The following is a 17,125-nucleotide window of genomic DNA, read 5'->3' as shown; positions in this document are numbered from 1 at the left end:
GGTTTTCGAAAGAACGTTCAAGCCGCTTAAGAAGTTCCCGAGATTATTGATGTTTCTGCGCGAAACTTGCAATAAAGGAGCCGTGTCTCCATCTCTGCTTGACTGTAATACGATCTGCGATGATATATGTGCGTAAAATATCGCTTCTACAGTGCACATGAGTTTATACGAGAACGTTACATTCGCACTTGAGCATTAAAAACTTGCCTCTTTTCTTTAGAATTCTCGACCGTTTGAATAATTCATTTTTGCAAGCTTAATAATCTATTTAAATGTTTATTAATCGAGCATAATGATGCGACCTTATACTATATTAAACATGGAAAATGCATGTATACTTACGTCATATCGTTATAAACACGACTACGTCATATTTTGCAAAAGGTCAGTGCCATTACTCTTACACCTTCCTTGTAGTAACGACTTCCTCGAGAGACAACTTAATGGACGAAAGGTCGTGGAAGCAGAGGAAACGACGAGGAACACCACCTAACGTGTGGGACACACTGTTGACACAAGTACTCTGACCACGATTTAAGAATATTTTTTCTCGGATCTATTAAAACGATTTCATTTAATTTCAAAATCAGCTGCGTAATAATAGGCAATATTGTCTATCAATAAAAAATTATATAATGGTAATTCGTTAAAGTTGTAACATTATTATAAAGAGAGCTTTCGCCGAATGTCGATGAAAGTAAAATCTGAAAAAAACGAAAAAAACATTAAAAAGCGAATTGCAAGTATTCAGGCCTACAAACAACGATTTAAGAATGGCTCTCTGTCTCTCTCTCTCTCTCTCTCTCTCTCTCTCTCTCTCTCTTAAACCTATTAAAACAATTTCATTTAGCTTGAAAATGCACTCAAAAATAATATACGATATGTTTATCAGTAAAAAAAATCATACAATGGTGATTCATTAAAAGTTGTAACATCATTGTGAAGCTTTCGAGTTGACGGAAATAAAATCTCAAAAAACGAGAGAAACGTTAAAAGGCGGATTGCAAGCGGATATAAGAAGGAAGGTTATTCAGGGCTGTGAAGGATCGGGGGGCAAAGGGAAGAGCAAGCGGGCGACCATTGTTACAAGCTTTTGCCCGTACCAGGTTCTGCTGGCGTTTCTCTCGTTATGGTAAATGGTCTGTCTACGTGGTTGGGCAAACAGTTACACAACGATAAGTGCTAGCGTCGCCGTCTCGAGACAGTTTCGAGGATCTCTGCTATGTTCTTCTGTCCTTTGGACGGACGGTAGTTTCATGACTGTCGTAGTGGAGAGATTCTCTCTAAAAGGTGTCCGGTGAGCTCTTAGTGACTACTAAAGATGTACAAAGATTCCCATTATCCGCGAGTAAATCATTTCATTCTACGTCATTGGAAGTATGTATATGAGTTACACGTAGCATACACACGCGGTATTACCTTCCAAACTAATACCAGCACATCGAAGAAAAATATCAGATGTGACATTTAAACTTATATTGTGAGATTCATTTTAAAATATGCAATGCTTCTAATGAAAAATTGTAGACTTATAATGGTTTCTGCATCCAGTTCAAACACTTACGTCTGATATTTTTTTTCATTCATCTGTGACAATAAGTGATAGTAAACTCAATGATAAATTTAAATTAAGAACTATGAAAAATTAGGTATTATCAAAATATAAATCAAATTGATCAAAAACTCTAAATGTAAGGTAAGATTCGATAGATTTAAATCATATAGTATATACTTGATGTTATTACGAAATTGGTCGCTTTACCAAAAATATTTGTGACATATTTTGAACATGCAAATCGCATTGATATATGTTATTTTAACAAAGATATGAAAAAGTGCAATAAAACTTTTTAATAAACTTTTCTTCAGGTTTTTAGAACGATAAAGGACCCTACACTTTTCTTATGGAAAATGGGTTTTACTTAAATTGGCTGAAACTGGTAAAAGATAGCTCAAGATTGCCGATCAAAAGTTGTCATTGTCACAAGTCAATCCTACGTGTCACTTAGCAGTGTTGGAAAATGAAAGTAGACATGTCATAATTTCAAATAGCACACACACACACACACACACACACACATATATATATATATATATATATATATATATATATATATATATATCTATATATACATATATATATAGAATAATAAAAGTGAGTACTTGACAAACACTTTTTATGTCTCTTTGATTCTTATCTTTTTCATTTTTGGTTACAACGGCAGAAAAATATGCATCAGTATGTAATTAAATGTAAAATAATGTACCAATGTATGTAATTATTTCTACCGTTATATATATATATATATATATGTATTATTTGAAATATATGACACGTTTCATTTTCGAGTGCCGCTAAGTCGAAAATGACACATAGAATTGATTTGTGACAATGACAACTTTTGATCGGCATATCTTGAATTATCTTTTGCCAGAGTTTCAATTTGAGTGAAACCTATTTTCCATAAGAAAAGTGCGGGGTCCTTTTTGTATAATATAACTTTATAATATTAATAATCAGTCATAAACTTATAAAATAATGCAGCGAAAATATGCTCTGTGTGATAAAAGAAAAAAACGGTAACTAAATAAAGCATAAGCAAAAAAATATTCTCTTGTGTGTGTGGCTAATAATTTATAGAATTTTTTCTAAACCATTTTAAATTAGAGTTTTATCCAATTTAATACTTTAAGCGCGATTGTCTAAACTTTGTTCTAAAGTACTTCCGAAAAAAACCCTTTATTATTCCAAACATCTATTTTCATGCATGAGAATCCGTTTGAGAGTGATCTATATATTTTCTTCGGCCAGACTAGCTCTCATAAGTCGACCAGAGGCGTTTAACAACGTTATAACTTCAGTAACTAGGACGAATTTGCCGGCAAGGGAGATTTCTACACGTCGTTCTACTTTCTCGCCGATAACAAATTAGCCAAGTTCAATATTTGACTTGGTAATGATTTCGGCATCGCTCGCGTTACTTACATGACCTATCTATATAGACATATAGCACTCGGTGACAATTTACTTAACTTGCCGGAAAATTCATCACAATGAATATAATCAGTACATAAACGAAATTATAAATGAATTTTCCTCCTAAGACTCGATATGCGATAAGTATTTAATTTTATGTAATTTATTTTATTAATATTGAATATCGCAAAATTTTATTACAATACGTGCGATAAGTATTTAATTTTTTACGTGATATATATTGATAACTTTGAAAATCATAAAATTTTATTACACAATTTTACTGCAGTATCGAAAACCGTAAGAACTATAAAAATAATCGGATTATTTTTTTAGAGTTTAATATAAATATTTTTTTTACCTTTTCAAAAAAAAATATTTCATATATTTCTCGATTAATAAATGATTCTCTTTCAATATTTTGCCCAATATTATAACCACTGACTTTTTATTATATAAACCAACAAATGCAATATTTCATAAATTAATACTTCCCATTTATAGCTATTATTGACTTTTGTAATATTTATATAATTGATTTATATAATTTATTATTCCAGAAATTATTAACAGAGAAATTATATTCGTATAATATCTAACATAAGCATTCATACATTTTTTATACATACATAATATTATATTAGATTGATTGGAAAACGATTCAATCGTCGAATAATCAAAAATGATTCAGTAATTACAGAAAGATCGTTGATTAAGACGAGAGAAATTGATATTATAATATCGTGCTCCCCCGTGCTTTCTTTCGACTTCGATTAAAATCCAATTTTTCTTCGCTCCCTATCACGTCATTGCCGATAGATCAAGATTCGCTACATCTTGACGATGATTTTGACGCTTCAAGTAAAATTTCTATTCTCCTTCTCACAGCTTTTCTTGCTTTCTCACGTCACCTCGTTTAACCCGATATCGCGTTCGACCTTTTTCCCATTTTCCACTAGATGATTCTTCCGCCTAGCCTTTCAATTTGAAATGCAGAAGAGCTTCGAGCATTCCCGACTAAATCCGGAATCGTGTTGTCGTCGGTTAATTCTCCTATGCTATTTGTCGCACGTAACGTCGCTCCTCCATTGTCAAACTTTCATACCACTGCAAAAATTCAACTATACAAAAAAAGTAAGTAATAATGAGTAATAATGAGATTGTAGACTTAAATTTAATATTTAATCTCTTATTTTAAAAATAAGTGATGTAAAGGTGATTATATTTTGTATACATACAAGTAATATTTTAACACGACAAAAAATATCTATTTGATCTATTTGAATAAGATTTTTTAAACTGTGCTTATACTATTCTCCAAAAAATATAATAAATTGATAAATTGATAAATTTAATAAGTAAAATTTATTACAATATAATGTTAAATTTTTCTTTGATTAAGTTTATTAATACAAAATATATATTTATATTAATAACATGTAAAATGTAAAATACATTTGTGCTTTAGTTTGCAATAGAATTCATAATAACTATTGAAATCTAAATGTATAATAATATGATCAAGAGCTTATAAGCTTATATGCTTATAAGTAACAAAATGTATATATCTTATGATATAATAAAATTATTATAAGAATGTTTCTTTAGTTTCTGTTTGTCGTATTTCCGAAGATCCGTATTTCCTTTTCTCTCACCATCGCTTAGCTGAATCGACCATCTGTGAAGAAGCAACCTGGCTTTCCCAAGATTTGAAATGCAGAACAGTTTTTCTCGAGAATGAAAACCCACAGTGAGGTGGAAATGTCGTCTTGTCCAAGTCTAAGTCGTGCCGCCAGTTAATATCTTAAGGTCTTATCTTACCGGAAATAAAATAAAACTTACCCACAATGTGGCTCATTGTCTTCTTATTGTTAGTCGGCATCTTTATTCGCAGTTACCTGTATTCAACTTCTTTTACTTTTAATAATAAGTTAACCTTTTTTCTTAAAGTTTTATATTGGAAAGAGAATCCATAATGCCACATTTAAAATCCCAATCCGGATTTAAAACAAAAATCTTTAAGCCTTGAATATTATTCAAAAATATAAAAATGTATTTATGACTTGCGTTTCAAGAAAGATGGAAAATAATGAAGAAAAATATCAAATGTGTATTTCTTATTGTAGAATTTGTAAGCTTATTAAAATTCATTTACACATTTAATACAAAACATTTGAAGAATTAATTATATATAGTAAAATTAATTATATTCTTCCTACACAATATACATTATATGTATAAAAAAAAACAATATCAAACATATACTATACGCTTTTTTTAAACGAAAATATAATATTATACGTTTTAAAATTCTATTCTTATAAAACTAAACATAATAATTTTGTTTATTCCTTTTATTAACTTTTATTAAAATTTTTATTTAGATACATAATCTCTGACTTGCCATATTTTATATATTAATGTAAAAATGTACATTAAAATTCTTTACATTTAGTATTATGTGCATTTTAATAAGTCGCAAAATAACGCAAACAAAAGGAAAAAAAATGTTAATTACGTTTGAAAATATAATTCATGAATTTTTCTATGTTATTTATTTTGAAAATTTTGTTAAATTTCCAGAATATGATAATTTAGTAAAAATTCTAGGGCGCAAAAAAGTTTCTCGTGCAGTAGCAAAATATGTTTCAAAATATTTATTATGTTAAAATAAATTATTATAAGTGATTTTTGGTGCTTCTCTAATATAAAATCGATTCTTTTCGCAAAGATATATTTTATTTTTCTATTATATTTTTTTATTAGCCATAGGTCAGTTTTCGATTTTCATCTTTACGTAGATGAATAAAAATGTCACGCTTATAGTGGCTCATTGTCTTTTCAACTCAGCTTCGTTCATTCTCTTTTTCAGGTTTTTTTCATCTAATCTTTGTTCAACGTACTCGACAGCTCTTTCTTAGGCGAAGCAACTTGGAAAAGAGAATTCAAATGAGCGACACGATGAAAGCCGAGTTACAGTGGCATGCTTGCAAATAAAAAAAAAGAAAAAAACAAAAAAGGGGATGAACTCATGCTTTAAAACGAGGAGATTTGACCGAGTTCGTCTTTGAAATCTGTTGAAATATTAAACATCTTTTTGCGTTTATATGAAAGAGAGAGAGAGAGAGAGAGAGAGAGAGAGAGAGAGAGAGAGAGAGAGAGAGAGAGAGCAAGAGAGAGCAAGAGAGTGAAATAAACATGCTCATTGTGTTAAGATAACTCACGTTTTTCATGCACCAAAAAATACCGTTTGCATTATCTGACAAAAATGTCTGCGATGAAAATTTCAAGCTGAAAAACCATACTTGTAATAAGATTCATTTCCATTAAAAACACAATAGAACAATGTAAATAATAAAATAAGAGGACTCTTACAAAATTGTGGAAATAAAAATCTCACAGAGTCAAGAGAAATTTTCTGTAACGCGGGGAATGTATTTACGTAACTTCTGTCGGAAACACGTTTCAACTTTTTATTAGCCGAAGATTTCGAAGCCAAACGTCGAATGTAGATTCGATCGTCGCACCGAATTGCCTCTTGAATACTAGACACGCGTAACATGCTCGAACGGAGCAGAGTTCGCCATAGCGAATCCTGATGTAAGTCAGGTGAAATGTTCGAGCAAACGGCGAAGTGTAACGAGAGTTTTAAGGAATACGTTAGAAAAGCTAGTTCCATTTTTGTTGCTTTGGAAAAAGGCGTTCGTCCCTTGCGCTTCTTTATCCAAAAAACCATCGTTGAATCTTCGATCTCGAAGCAATGTATACATATAGGTGGTTAATCCACGATTTTTATCTCCACATAGATAAGACGAGGAAATACACGTGTGTCGATCCGTCGTCTCTTTAGAGTCACCACCGTCACCTCCGCGCCCGCCTCCTCTTTCAATCTCGTATGACCCGCGGTCCCGATTTTCTGAACATGCTTCGGAAAAAAGGTTTTCATGCTATAAAGGATGTGGAATGTGTAAGAGCGTAAAAGAACGGTCGGGCTGGGGCAAAAGGGACGATGGAAACGAAGGGGTGGCCCGCTGAAAACCATCTTCCGGATAATCGTATTACCCGCTGGCATTGTCTACGGCTAGCCAATTCGAAGTAATGAGACAGAGTCGGTTGCGGAGAACAATCGGGCTTGCAGACGCCGCGACGTGCCTTCCTACCTTATCCCGGCCTTCCTTCTCGGCGCGTCATCCTTTCCATTCACCCTCTCGCGGTCGTCTTCCTCCTCCACTTTCGCGTCTGATAGTTCCTCGGTTGCGCTATCTTCGCCTGGCCCTTTTGCTTTATAAGGAACACGTCAATCCTACGAACCGTCGTGCACGTTAACTCTCATCCTATTCCGTTCTTATTCCCGACCAACAATCGAGCCGCCAGACAGCGTGCATAAACGCCTTCACTTTCTCACTTAACAGAATATTCATATTCCATGCCATCTTGTGCGCGAAACGTAGATAAAGTACGTATGCAAATATTGCATCAACATTATTGTCTTTCAATAGAAAGATAAATCACACATAAATATGAAAAAAATATTTCATTAAATATATTGTGATTAATATAGTCTTATCTTATTAAATAATGAGTAAATTGATAATTGTAATTGATATAAAAGTTATACAAAAAATTTTTTAGCATGTAAAGATGATTTTTATTCCTGTAAATTTCTATAAAATAAAATAATTATTACGTACATACATATTTTAATCTCACAATATCAATATCAATATAGTAGATGGAAGAATACCTCGTTTATGTTTCCTTCTTTTTCCTGTCAATCGATCTCTTCTTGTCGGATTTTTCAATACTAGCTCGTAAGAGACGCGTCAATTCCGCGACCCATCATACACGTTAAGTCTTTTACAGGAGCAACCACCTGAAGATAATTCTTATCTATATCCCATTTTCCTTTTCTCTTTCAATTTCTTCTTCCTCCTTACACTTTCTATCATCGTCTATAAATCTTGTTTTTCTCATTTTAAAACATTTATTTATAAAATTTTTTAACTTTACACGCGATGATTCGGGATATGTCGATTTATTAATGCACGAAAACTTCATTGATGTTACATTTTCCAAATCCATTTCTAGCAAAGGTATTTATACGCCACGCACATCCGCCTCTCGCTGTTTTGTAATCAGCACGATGATGTCTGTTAGTTCGCAAACTCTCTCAGCATACTCTCCCAACGAGTCCATTATTTTCCTGGCTACTGAATCCATCCGCTGTCGCTAATTAAAGTGCACGATAGAAAGTCTGTCACTCTTCGATCGTGACTCTTTTAACGTTAAAATAAACTGCGCGGGATCATATTGCGATTGCGTCGTTCTCAGCACTAGAGAACTCTAATGAAATATGATCAGAAACGAAACGTCAAATTTGTTAATAATTTAATATAACATTTGAGAAGCACGAAGCAAAGGAAACATATTCTAAAGGACTAAAACTACTAATAAGAGAGCATGTATGTAAATATATTTCGAATTAATTAGTAATTAAATACGCGAAACGAAAATGCTTCGAGTGTTTGGTCAAATGTAATTATCCGATTTGTAAATTTGCCCTTATACTCAACGCCCACACAAGACAGCGCGTTACCTTCTTCTAGACTTTATGTGCTCTAGCTAATAGAAGTTTGCCATATAGATCGAAGGAATCTTCTCGCAACATGTCGGTGATATAAGTTTCTTCCGCCTGAGATTCCGTTGTAAAAAATGTTTGCCGTTTCATTGTGCTATTATATAGAGGATTATTTTTCTTATCTCGCACAAAAAAGGGGAAGATGAAAAATACGGTATGCGTGCTTAAACAAAATCGTCAGCTTAGCTATAGTAAATCGAGGAGGATTTATTCTAACACTCTCCCCCTCCCCCTCCGCCCCGCAAAGAGATAGCACCAATCCTCGTTATCAATGAGGATCGCAGATTTATAAATCTTATAAATCTTATATACTTGTAATATAATCTTGTTATATAACTAATACAATTTTAATGAAAAATATAGCGTCATAAAAAAAATATAACTACTAAATATGGCTAATATAATCATGTTATATATTTGTAATATAATATAAGTCTTGTTATAACTGTCCTCTATATTATCTGCTAACTCACACTACATCTTACGGATTTTTTTTCTCGAGTAGTCATCCGGGAAGCTTCTTCTCTTATGTTAACTGTAATTCAGATTTGTGGTAGCGTTTAAAAATTCGTAGCATCGCGCGCATGCTTTTCAACGCCGAGCTACGAAAGCTTTACGGCATTTTCCGAGAGCGAGCTACACATCCATTTCGTAACTTTACGATTTATGATGTGCGGAACACGTAGCACGTAAATTCGCGTTCGTATTCCCCGTGTTCGAGCGATGCGATACGATGCGATATGATATCATACGATGGATACAGGCTCCGTCGACTGGAAACAGTGCGTGAGATTGGAAAGCATCGAATAGCAAAAAAAGCTGATATGCGCGACAAAATATGCTAATTACATTGTAACATGTCGGCGCACGCATGTGAGGTATATTAACAGTTAAAAAAATATCACTTGATATGAAACAGCAAGATATTTTATTTACAAAAATATTTTCAACTGCATTAAAATAATATCATACACAGTAATACATCCACGCCGCACACATATAATTTTATATTTTGCTAATTTTTATTTATTTAAAAGCGTTTTTCTTTTGGAAAGATAAATAAGAGTTACAATAAAATGAATCAATTAATATCTTTTTTATTTTTAATTTTTTTTTAATTGTTTTTCTTAACAGTTTTCAAATTGTTTATAAAAAAATGTATGCTTTTCTCTCCGCAAATCAAAAACATCTGATCTGCATATGCAAAGTATCGAAGATTCAATCTTTCTCATTTCTCAGAGCTAATTTTTGGCTTTGAATGAAATTTTATGAATACGTAACGTCATCATCTCGAAAATGATTTATAATATATTTGCAACATATTATTGAGTTGTTTTTTTTCAACAAAAAAAATTAGATAGAATTAAATGCAAATATTAATAACGGATTCTAAGTTAATGCCGTCTGTGTAAATTCAACTGCCCAGCTGAAAACTAGTTTGGAATTGCTATGCGGCCACTTCACCTAGAATTCTATTGCAGTTTCTCTGTAACACAGAGGCGGGCGTTTGGTCTTTAACTTTACGACGTTCTTCCAACTCGCTCGTTACAATAAACACGCCGTTACGATGGACTCCTCAGAAGTCACCATGGCACAGACTCCTAGTCTTAATATTCTGGCAAAGTGGCCGAGAACAATTTCGCGACTAACGTCGTGACATATTAAAATGCGCGTTAATATTTCCTGGCAGTCTGAAAGCTTAACAGAAAATTCGTTAGTCATTAAAGGTATGCATACTTTAAAAGGTATTACAAATATTAAATTATTCACTCTACATTTGTGAACAACAATTTTTTGATAATTTAAAAGAGTTATAATGTATATTTTATAATTACATACGTTAAGCATATTGTCATATTAAAAAAAACTCTAATTAACTTATTATTTTATATTACATGATGCGTAATTATTTATTCGCTTTATTACATCTCACGCATTTTAACTTGATTACAATTATTCACCGCACTGGCATCACTGGTTTCTGAATCGTGTACGTAAATGCAATAATAATCCAACGAAAAATAAACAAAAACGGTAGAATGTAATAAAGGCAAATTCCACAAAATTGCAGCGACCACGCTGCTCGTGCGTAACGGAATACATGTGATATTTCATACGTGAAAAACGTAGAGAGTACATATCTACGGTGGTATAATAAAAATCTTGACGAACCGGATGCTTACATATCCGCGAGCTGTACGAATGTACGTTGCTCTCGCTCATCCTATTCATCGATATCACGAGTATCGGCAGTTGATATAAGAAATTCATGTTCGACTAGACACATCCATTTACAAGGTAAAATATAGCCTAGTGGCGTGATGGTTTTCCGAATGACGTGGTCCCGCGACATTGGTGAGAGCCGATTGGGGTGTGCACGATATAATATACACGCGGATGTGTAGGTTTATTATTATATTTACATACCTACGTATGTATATGCGTTTTCGTCTTCGAAAACCCCCCTGAGCAACCCTTCTGACCACGCAGTGCCACGCAGTACCTGTCTTCTCGTCGAATTGCCGGCAATAGAAAGAGGGGAAGCTCGTTCCTGGAAAACGGAAAGGCGAACGTGTCTCGTGTTAACGTCGTCGCGAATACACTCGCAGATGACGACCTATGTAGCCCACGGCACGTAAATTCAAGTCCCGCTCGACGACGACCAAGGGCTGTTGCGAAGTTCTGTCGTGCATTTCTGATGGCTATCATTTGGTATTGTAATCCCGGACGCACCGGGACGAGAGCGCGTGTATACGCGATGATAATGGACAAATGATCGTCTAGTCCATCGACGTACACTGCTAACACGATTTTCGAATTGCGCCTCGGACTACGCGATAACGAGCCGACGAAGCTGATTAGCAATTATCTTGTAATAATCCTGAATTTTGCATACAAATGGAACGTTGAATCGAGCGTAACCGTTCTACCTTCGTTAACAATGTTTATCGAAGCGATGAAACAACACACAATTGGAGTTTTTAGAAAATCCTTCGGCAAATCCTCGCTTTTCAGCGCGTTGATCTCTGATAATTCACTGCCTTTAGCCCCGTCGCTATAAGCAGGAATCGATAACTCCTAAAAAACGGAAGACGGGTCAAGTGCGGTTCGAAAAAACATGGCCATGCTATTGGCAAAGGATCAACTAATCCTGCAGTTCCCTTCGTGCTTAGTTCGCAGGATTATAGACGGGACACCTGACGTTACTCCCATCGGTCCGAACGAATCGAAAACCAGATAGAAACAAACAAGAAAAGATAGAAGGGAAAGAGATCGAAAGAGAAAAAAGAAGATTTTGCTTCCCCCAGCATCGTTGAGTTCGAACAGGTAACATTGACTCCCCAATCCGGAATTCTTATTTCAAACGGGACAAACAGGAGGAATCGCTGTGCAAAAACGAGACCCCTCGGTCACCGTACGCTACTTATCCGTGCGGACAAACGTACCCGAAGAAAGCCGATTGAAGCAGAGAGCATCGCGATAGGAAAGTTTTCGAGCCGGATTTTCATTCGTAATAACAGAGAGCAAAGTGGAAGTCCAAAAGAACACCTCGTAGCTTTAGCATATTTGTGTGAAACGTTAACACGCACACACACGCGGGATTAACTTGACTAAGTGTTCACGTAAAGTGCGACTTGTTGAAAATGTGACTTTCGAGAAGTTTATTTTTTATGATTCCTCTGCATAAACTGTCGACAAAACTTTTTGCATTTTTCTATAAATTGCCGAAAAAGGATATTATTCTCGTGTCCATTGAAAAAAAATGAAGAAGCAAAGGAGATGAAAATGTTACAAGAGTTTGCAAGGAAATAAATATAACGCGCATTTAAACGAAACTTATATTATAACAATTTACATTGTCTCATTATACCGTACGGGACGAAAACGTTGCGAGAATATGGAGGTGCCAAGACGCGTATCCGCCAGTCCTGAAGGTGTCTTCGTGCGGCGCTGACTGTGGCCGAGGTGTCCGGATTTCCGGCTGTCGTGTCCCCGGGTTCGCCAAATTGCACGCCACCTGGCAAGACGAATAGTTCGACGTGGAATGCGTCGCAATGAATCCACGAAACGCCTCGTATACCACCGACCTCGCGTCAGGATTCTCCTATCCGGACAATGGTACGAGAGCTGTTACTTACCAGCACTGTAGTCAAGAGAGGCGTACTGGCATTCCTACAAGTACAGGTTGAATGATAGAAAATAGAGAATTTCTGGGAGATTATACCTTGGAAAATATAAGTAGGTTAACAAACAAAACTCAACTGGATGGTACTTTCTCTTTTTCAAGTATCTACAATCTCTACAGTATCAAGTTATTTAATAGGAAAGATTTACACTCAATATTCTAGATATTTCAAACACAATACAATACAAGAATTATATTTCAATGCCGAACTTAATTCTATCAACAATTCTTTTTTTATTTCTTTAGATCGTAATTTGATTTTTAATTCTTTTGATCACAGGAACGTTTTACAATTCTTGTGTCTCATTTGCCTTTGATATTTTTTTCTTTTGCGAAATTGTCACCCTTTTTCGATACTTATTCCGTTACATAGCTAACGCGAAGTATACGCGCGAATATGATACGGACGATAGATGGAAGCAACGAAGTATCCGCTTCTCTTGGGGTTTGCGTTATTCCATGCCGTTTGTGAGACTAGCACGCCAGCTTCTACTATTGTCGATCGAACGTTTGACATGTGTTTCTCTTCTCTTATCCGCTTTATTTGTGGATTGGAACAAAGCGCAAGGCGGAAGAATATTTGCGTAAACTGGTGAGAGAGAAAGATGGAGCGCGAGAATTCTATGAATACGTTTCCAAGTTCAAATGCCCATGTGATTTCCATGTGTCTCGTAGATGTAAGATAACCAAGGAAAGTTGCAAAAAGCCCCTTGTTGGTTCTGTAACACGACAATATTCAACCTTAGAAACTTGGTGCAAAGTTATACTTTTTTTTGTTATGATAAATATATACCTTTATATATACCTTCTCACAATGAATATTTCACAATGAATTTATTTTTTAATAAAAAATTGTCACAATAAATATTTTAATGTTTACATATATAATATTATTAATAACTAAAATATATAATAAAATAATTAAAATAAATGACGCAAATAAAAATTATATACATTAAAATTAACGTTATTAAAATATTTTCGCACATCGGTATGTCATCGTCTCACAAATTAGTCGATTAAACTCTTGGAAAAATATTTTTGAATTCTTCGTTATTTTCGCTTTTCTAACAGCAAGTTTTCCCTTGCGAATTTTCGATTTTCGCCAATGAAAGATCTATAAAGTTTTTTAGTGGCTTTCGTTGTAACAACGTCTAGCAGATTTTGATAGACGTATTCACTCCGCGTGGGACTACTTTGAACGAACGGCGATAACGACAATGTTTATTACTCGAGTACCTGACTTTACTTTTGTGAGAAGAAATTCCTCTTTGCTCTCTCTCCCGGCTTCTGCTTATCCCGATCGTTTACTTCATGTGTGATTTCTCTAAGAGGGTTACCGAACCAACATAAACCGCGCAGCTGACAGGCATGCGAAAAGATTTAATCGACCATATGCGTAGTCACGTTCAATTGTACGCTACCTGAGATCAATAAAAACAGGCTCGTACGATTTTTCCTGCTCGCTGATTTGAGAACCGGAAGAAAGGTTTTTTTTTTTTTTTTTTTTGTGGGAGCATTTTTTCCCACCTCTCTCGAATCACTTACTATTCCTATAAATAAATAATAATTTTCCTGATATTATAGAAGCATTACAAACGTAATCGTAATTGATATAACAATGAGGTAAAATGTGTACATACCTAATCTTTTTTCTGCTCGAAAATATTCGAAAAAAATGGTACAATAGAGGCAGATGTAGATATATTTTTAGTTATGAAAATATCTGATAAAACATTTGTAATTTTATATGCTTATATATTATTTATAACTGATATATGATTACATTTATATATAATATCAAATATTCGTTTAGATAAAAATACTATTGAACTCTGTATCAGGTTCTATCTAATTTTATGAAAACAGATCTAACCAAAAATATGATTATAATATCATTACATAATATTTGACTATAAAATTTGTACCACATATACGGATAGGATTTCAGATTTAATTATATATGGCCCGAATTATATGATCTTACATCTTACGTAAATCTATTTTTCCTTGGGGGCGAGATTTCAGAGAAAAATCTCAAACCAGTTGCCAATTTAATCTCTAAGCTTGATCTTTTCTTAATTGTAAATAAAATCGCAGGATAACGGATCGTCGTTCGATCTCGTAGAGCAAATTTATTCAGGGCGATTGATCCTCGTGCTACAGTATGAAGTTTTCCTACCGCGGACGCGGAGCTTCATTCGCGCCACAGCTTTTTGTTGCCTAACGAAAACTTTAATGGAAAGATTACAACCGAATGACAGTAAACGTAACGCGAATTGAAACGTGAATGAGATCGCTGAAAGACTAATAAGTATAGTGATTGGATAATACCCCGACGGCGATGCGCCTCGAGGCTTCGAGCCATTTGCCACTTATCCCAACTTCACGAACGGCGATTGCAATGACGACGATGTCGTAATTGCTGTTTACGTCCGTGATTCCCGCGAATGCACTTTAACTTTAAAGGATGCTCTCTGCTAGCACAATAGTGCGCGATATTACGCGCCATTGTTTCTTTTAATCGATTGTCTTTAAAAGAGCTTTGTATCGGTTAATGCATCGCCACTTTTATGGAATTTAGGAAAGTCTCAAGAGATCTGTATTCAAAAGAATGTTATTTTGCATTTTAACTAGCTTGTTTATAATGTATTATATAGTTTTTTTAATAAACAAATTTTTAATTTTTAAATGAGCAATTTTGAGTGGTAATTTCCAAGTTTTTCGATAATAAAAATTCGAAAATTCAGGGACACAAATATTATAGAAATAATATCTCTCTATAATATATAATAATTTTAAATAATATAATATCTATTGTATTTGTTGATTAAAACTGATTTCAAAATTCAAATTACATAAGATTTAATCCATTTAAGGGAGAATTAAATCGTTACAATTATGTGCAATTAATGCAAAATAATTCTATATTGATCATTTGAGAGAGATGTAAAATTATAAGTTGTAGTAAAAATCACAAAATGTATAGATACATAATAACAAGAATCCAGGATGTAATAGTGAAGATAATCTACGACAACAAAGCATCTATTAAATTAAAATATTGTTATGTTTCAGGATCATGCAACCAGTCCCTGGGGATGGAGTCGGGTGATATACCGGATTTAGCTATCACTGCGTCCTCATCATACGTGGCGAATGTTGGACCACGAAATGGCCGGTGAGTATATTACTTTTATGACATATCCCTTTTTCAATGTTAAAAAAGATACGTTACGTACTTTTAATGCGTTTCGGAAAGGGTAGACTCAACTTCGTCCATCATCGAGTTTAACGCATCAACAACATCCACGCATTATTTTTCGTTCTTTTCTCGCGTCTATCCCTCTATATTTTACGCAACGCGCACGTTTTGTTTGTAATTCAACGATTCCATTCATCTATCCATCCATCTATTTGTTTCGAAAGTTTGCTTTTCCCGAGCGATAGCGATATTGATTCGACGACTCACTGGGAATTTAACTTATTCAAACCTAATTTCCTTCAAGTTACATGCCTAATGCGCCTGCGACTATCAAACGCGCAATCCGGTTACGAAAAGCACTAATCGCATTTTGTGAAGATAGAGAGTAGCGTAACATTTCTACGAAATACAGAAATCTATTTAAATGATACTTTTTAATCTTATAATATTTTAAGAATAAAATTAGTCAACATAATTAAAAAATATATATTTTCAGATATGAAACATATAACGCATTATATTTAATTAATTGGCTCATTTTATTGATATGAAAATATGGACAAACTAAGGGAAGTGGAAAAAATTGAATTTTTTATTCACTACACAAAATAAATGTTTCATGTCATTTTACAGTCGATTGACTCTTCGTTGGAGCAGAATGTAAAAATTTATTATAAAAACATGAATTAAGCAGATGTCTAATTAAGCAAAACATATACAATATGTAAATTGAGAAATGGATCGTTCCGCCAGATTATTACGTTTCAGCAGCGGATAATTAAAACAGTGGTAAAGGCGATCATTGATCAGACGTCAGAGTAGCCTGATAAATGAGTATACCGCCCGAAGGTTTAAATACTTTAAATTATTGGTCTAAGAAGAACACATATAAAGGATGTATCTGATAAAAAGTTACATTTACATTTTTCTCCTAGTTTTTTAGGTTGAACCATTCTAATGTTTTATAAAAATTGATTTTTCGAAATATTTGCGTAAAAAGTTATAAGCGAACGATAGTCAAAAATTAAATAGTTTAAAAGATATTTTATGCTTTAGTTTTATATAATTTTAATTTTATATATATTTTATTAATCTTAATTTTATAAAATTTTAAATAAA

General features: G+C 33.8%; 1 protein-coding gene across 1 annotated transcript in view; it reads left to right on the top strand.

Moving 5' to 3' along the window:
• Positions 1-17,125, top strand: part of LOC140676174 (discoidin domain-containing receptor 2) — an 81,410-nt gene that overhangs the window by 41,471 nt on the left and 22,814 nt on the right. Inside the window, exon 3 of the mRNA XM_072910959.1 lies at positions 15,880-15,982. Within this exon, the coding sequence (XP_072767060.1) occupies positions 15,880-15,982 (103 nt within the window). The remainder of the gene's footprint in view (positions 1-15,879; positions 15,983-17,125) is intronic.

Source organism: Anoplolepis gracilipes, chromosome 2 (genome assembly GCF_047496725.1).
Source record: "Anoplolepis gracilipes chromosome 2, ASM4749672v1, whole genome shotgun sequence".
Taxonomy (NCBI): Eukaryota; Metazoa; Arthropoda; class Insecta; order Hymenoptera; family Formicidae; genus Anoplolepis; species Anoplolepis gracilipes.
Note: the sequence above shows the minus strand (reverse complement) of the source record. Positions and strands in the feature narration are given on the sequence as shown.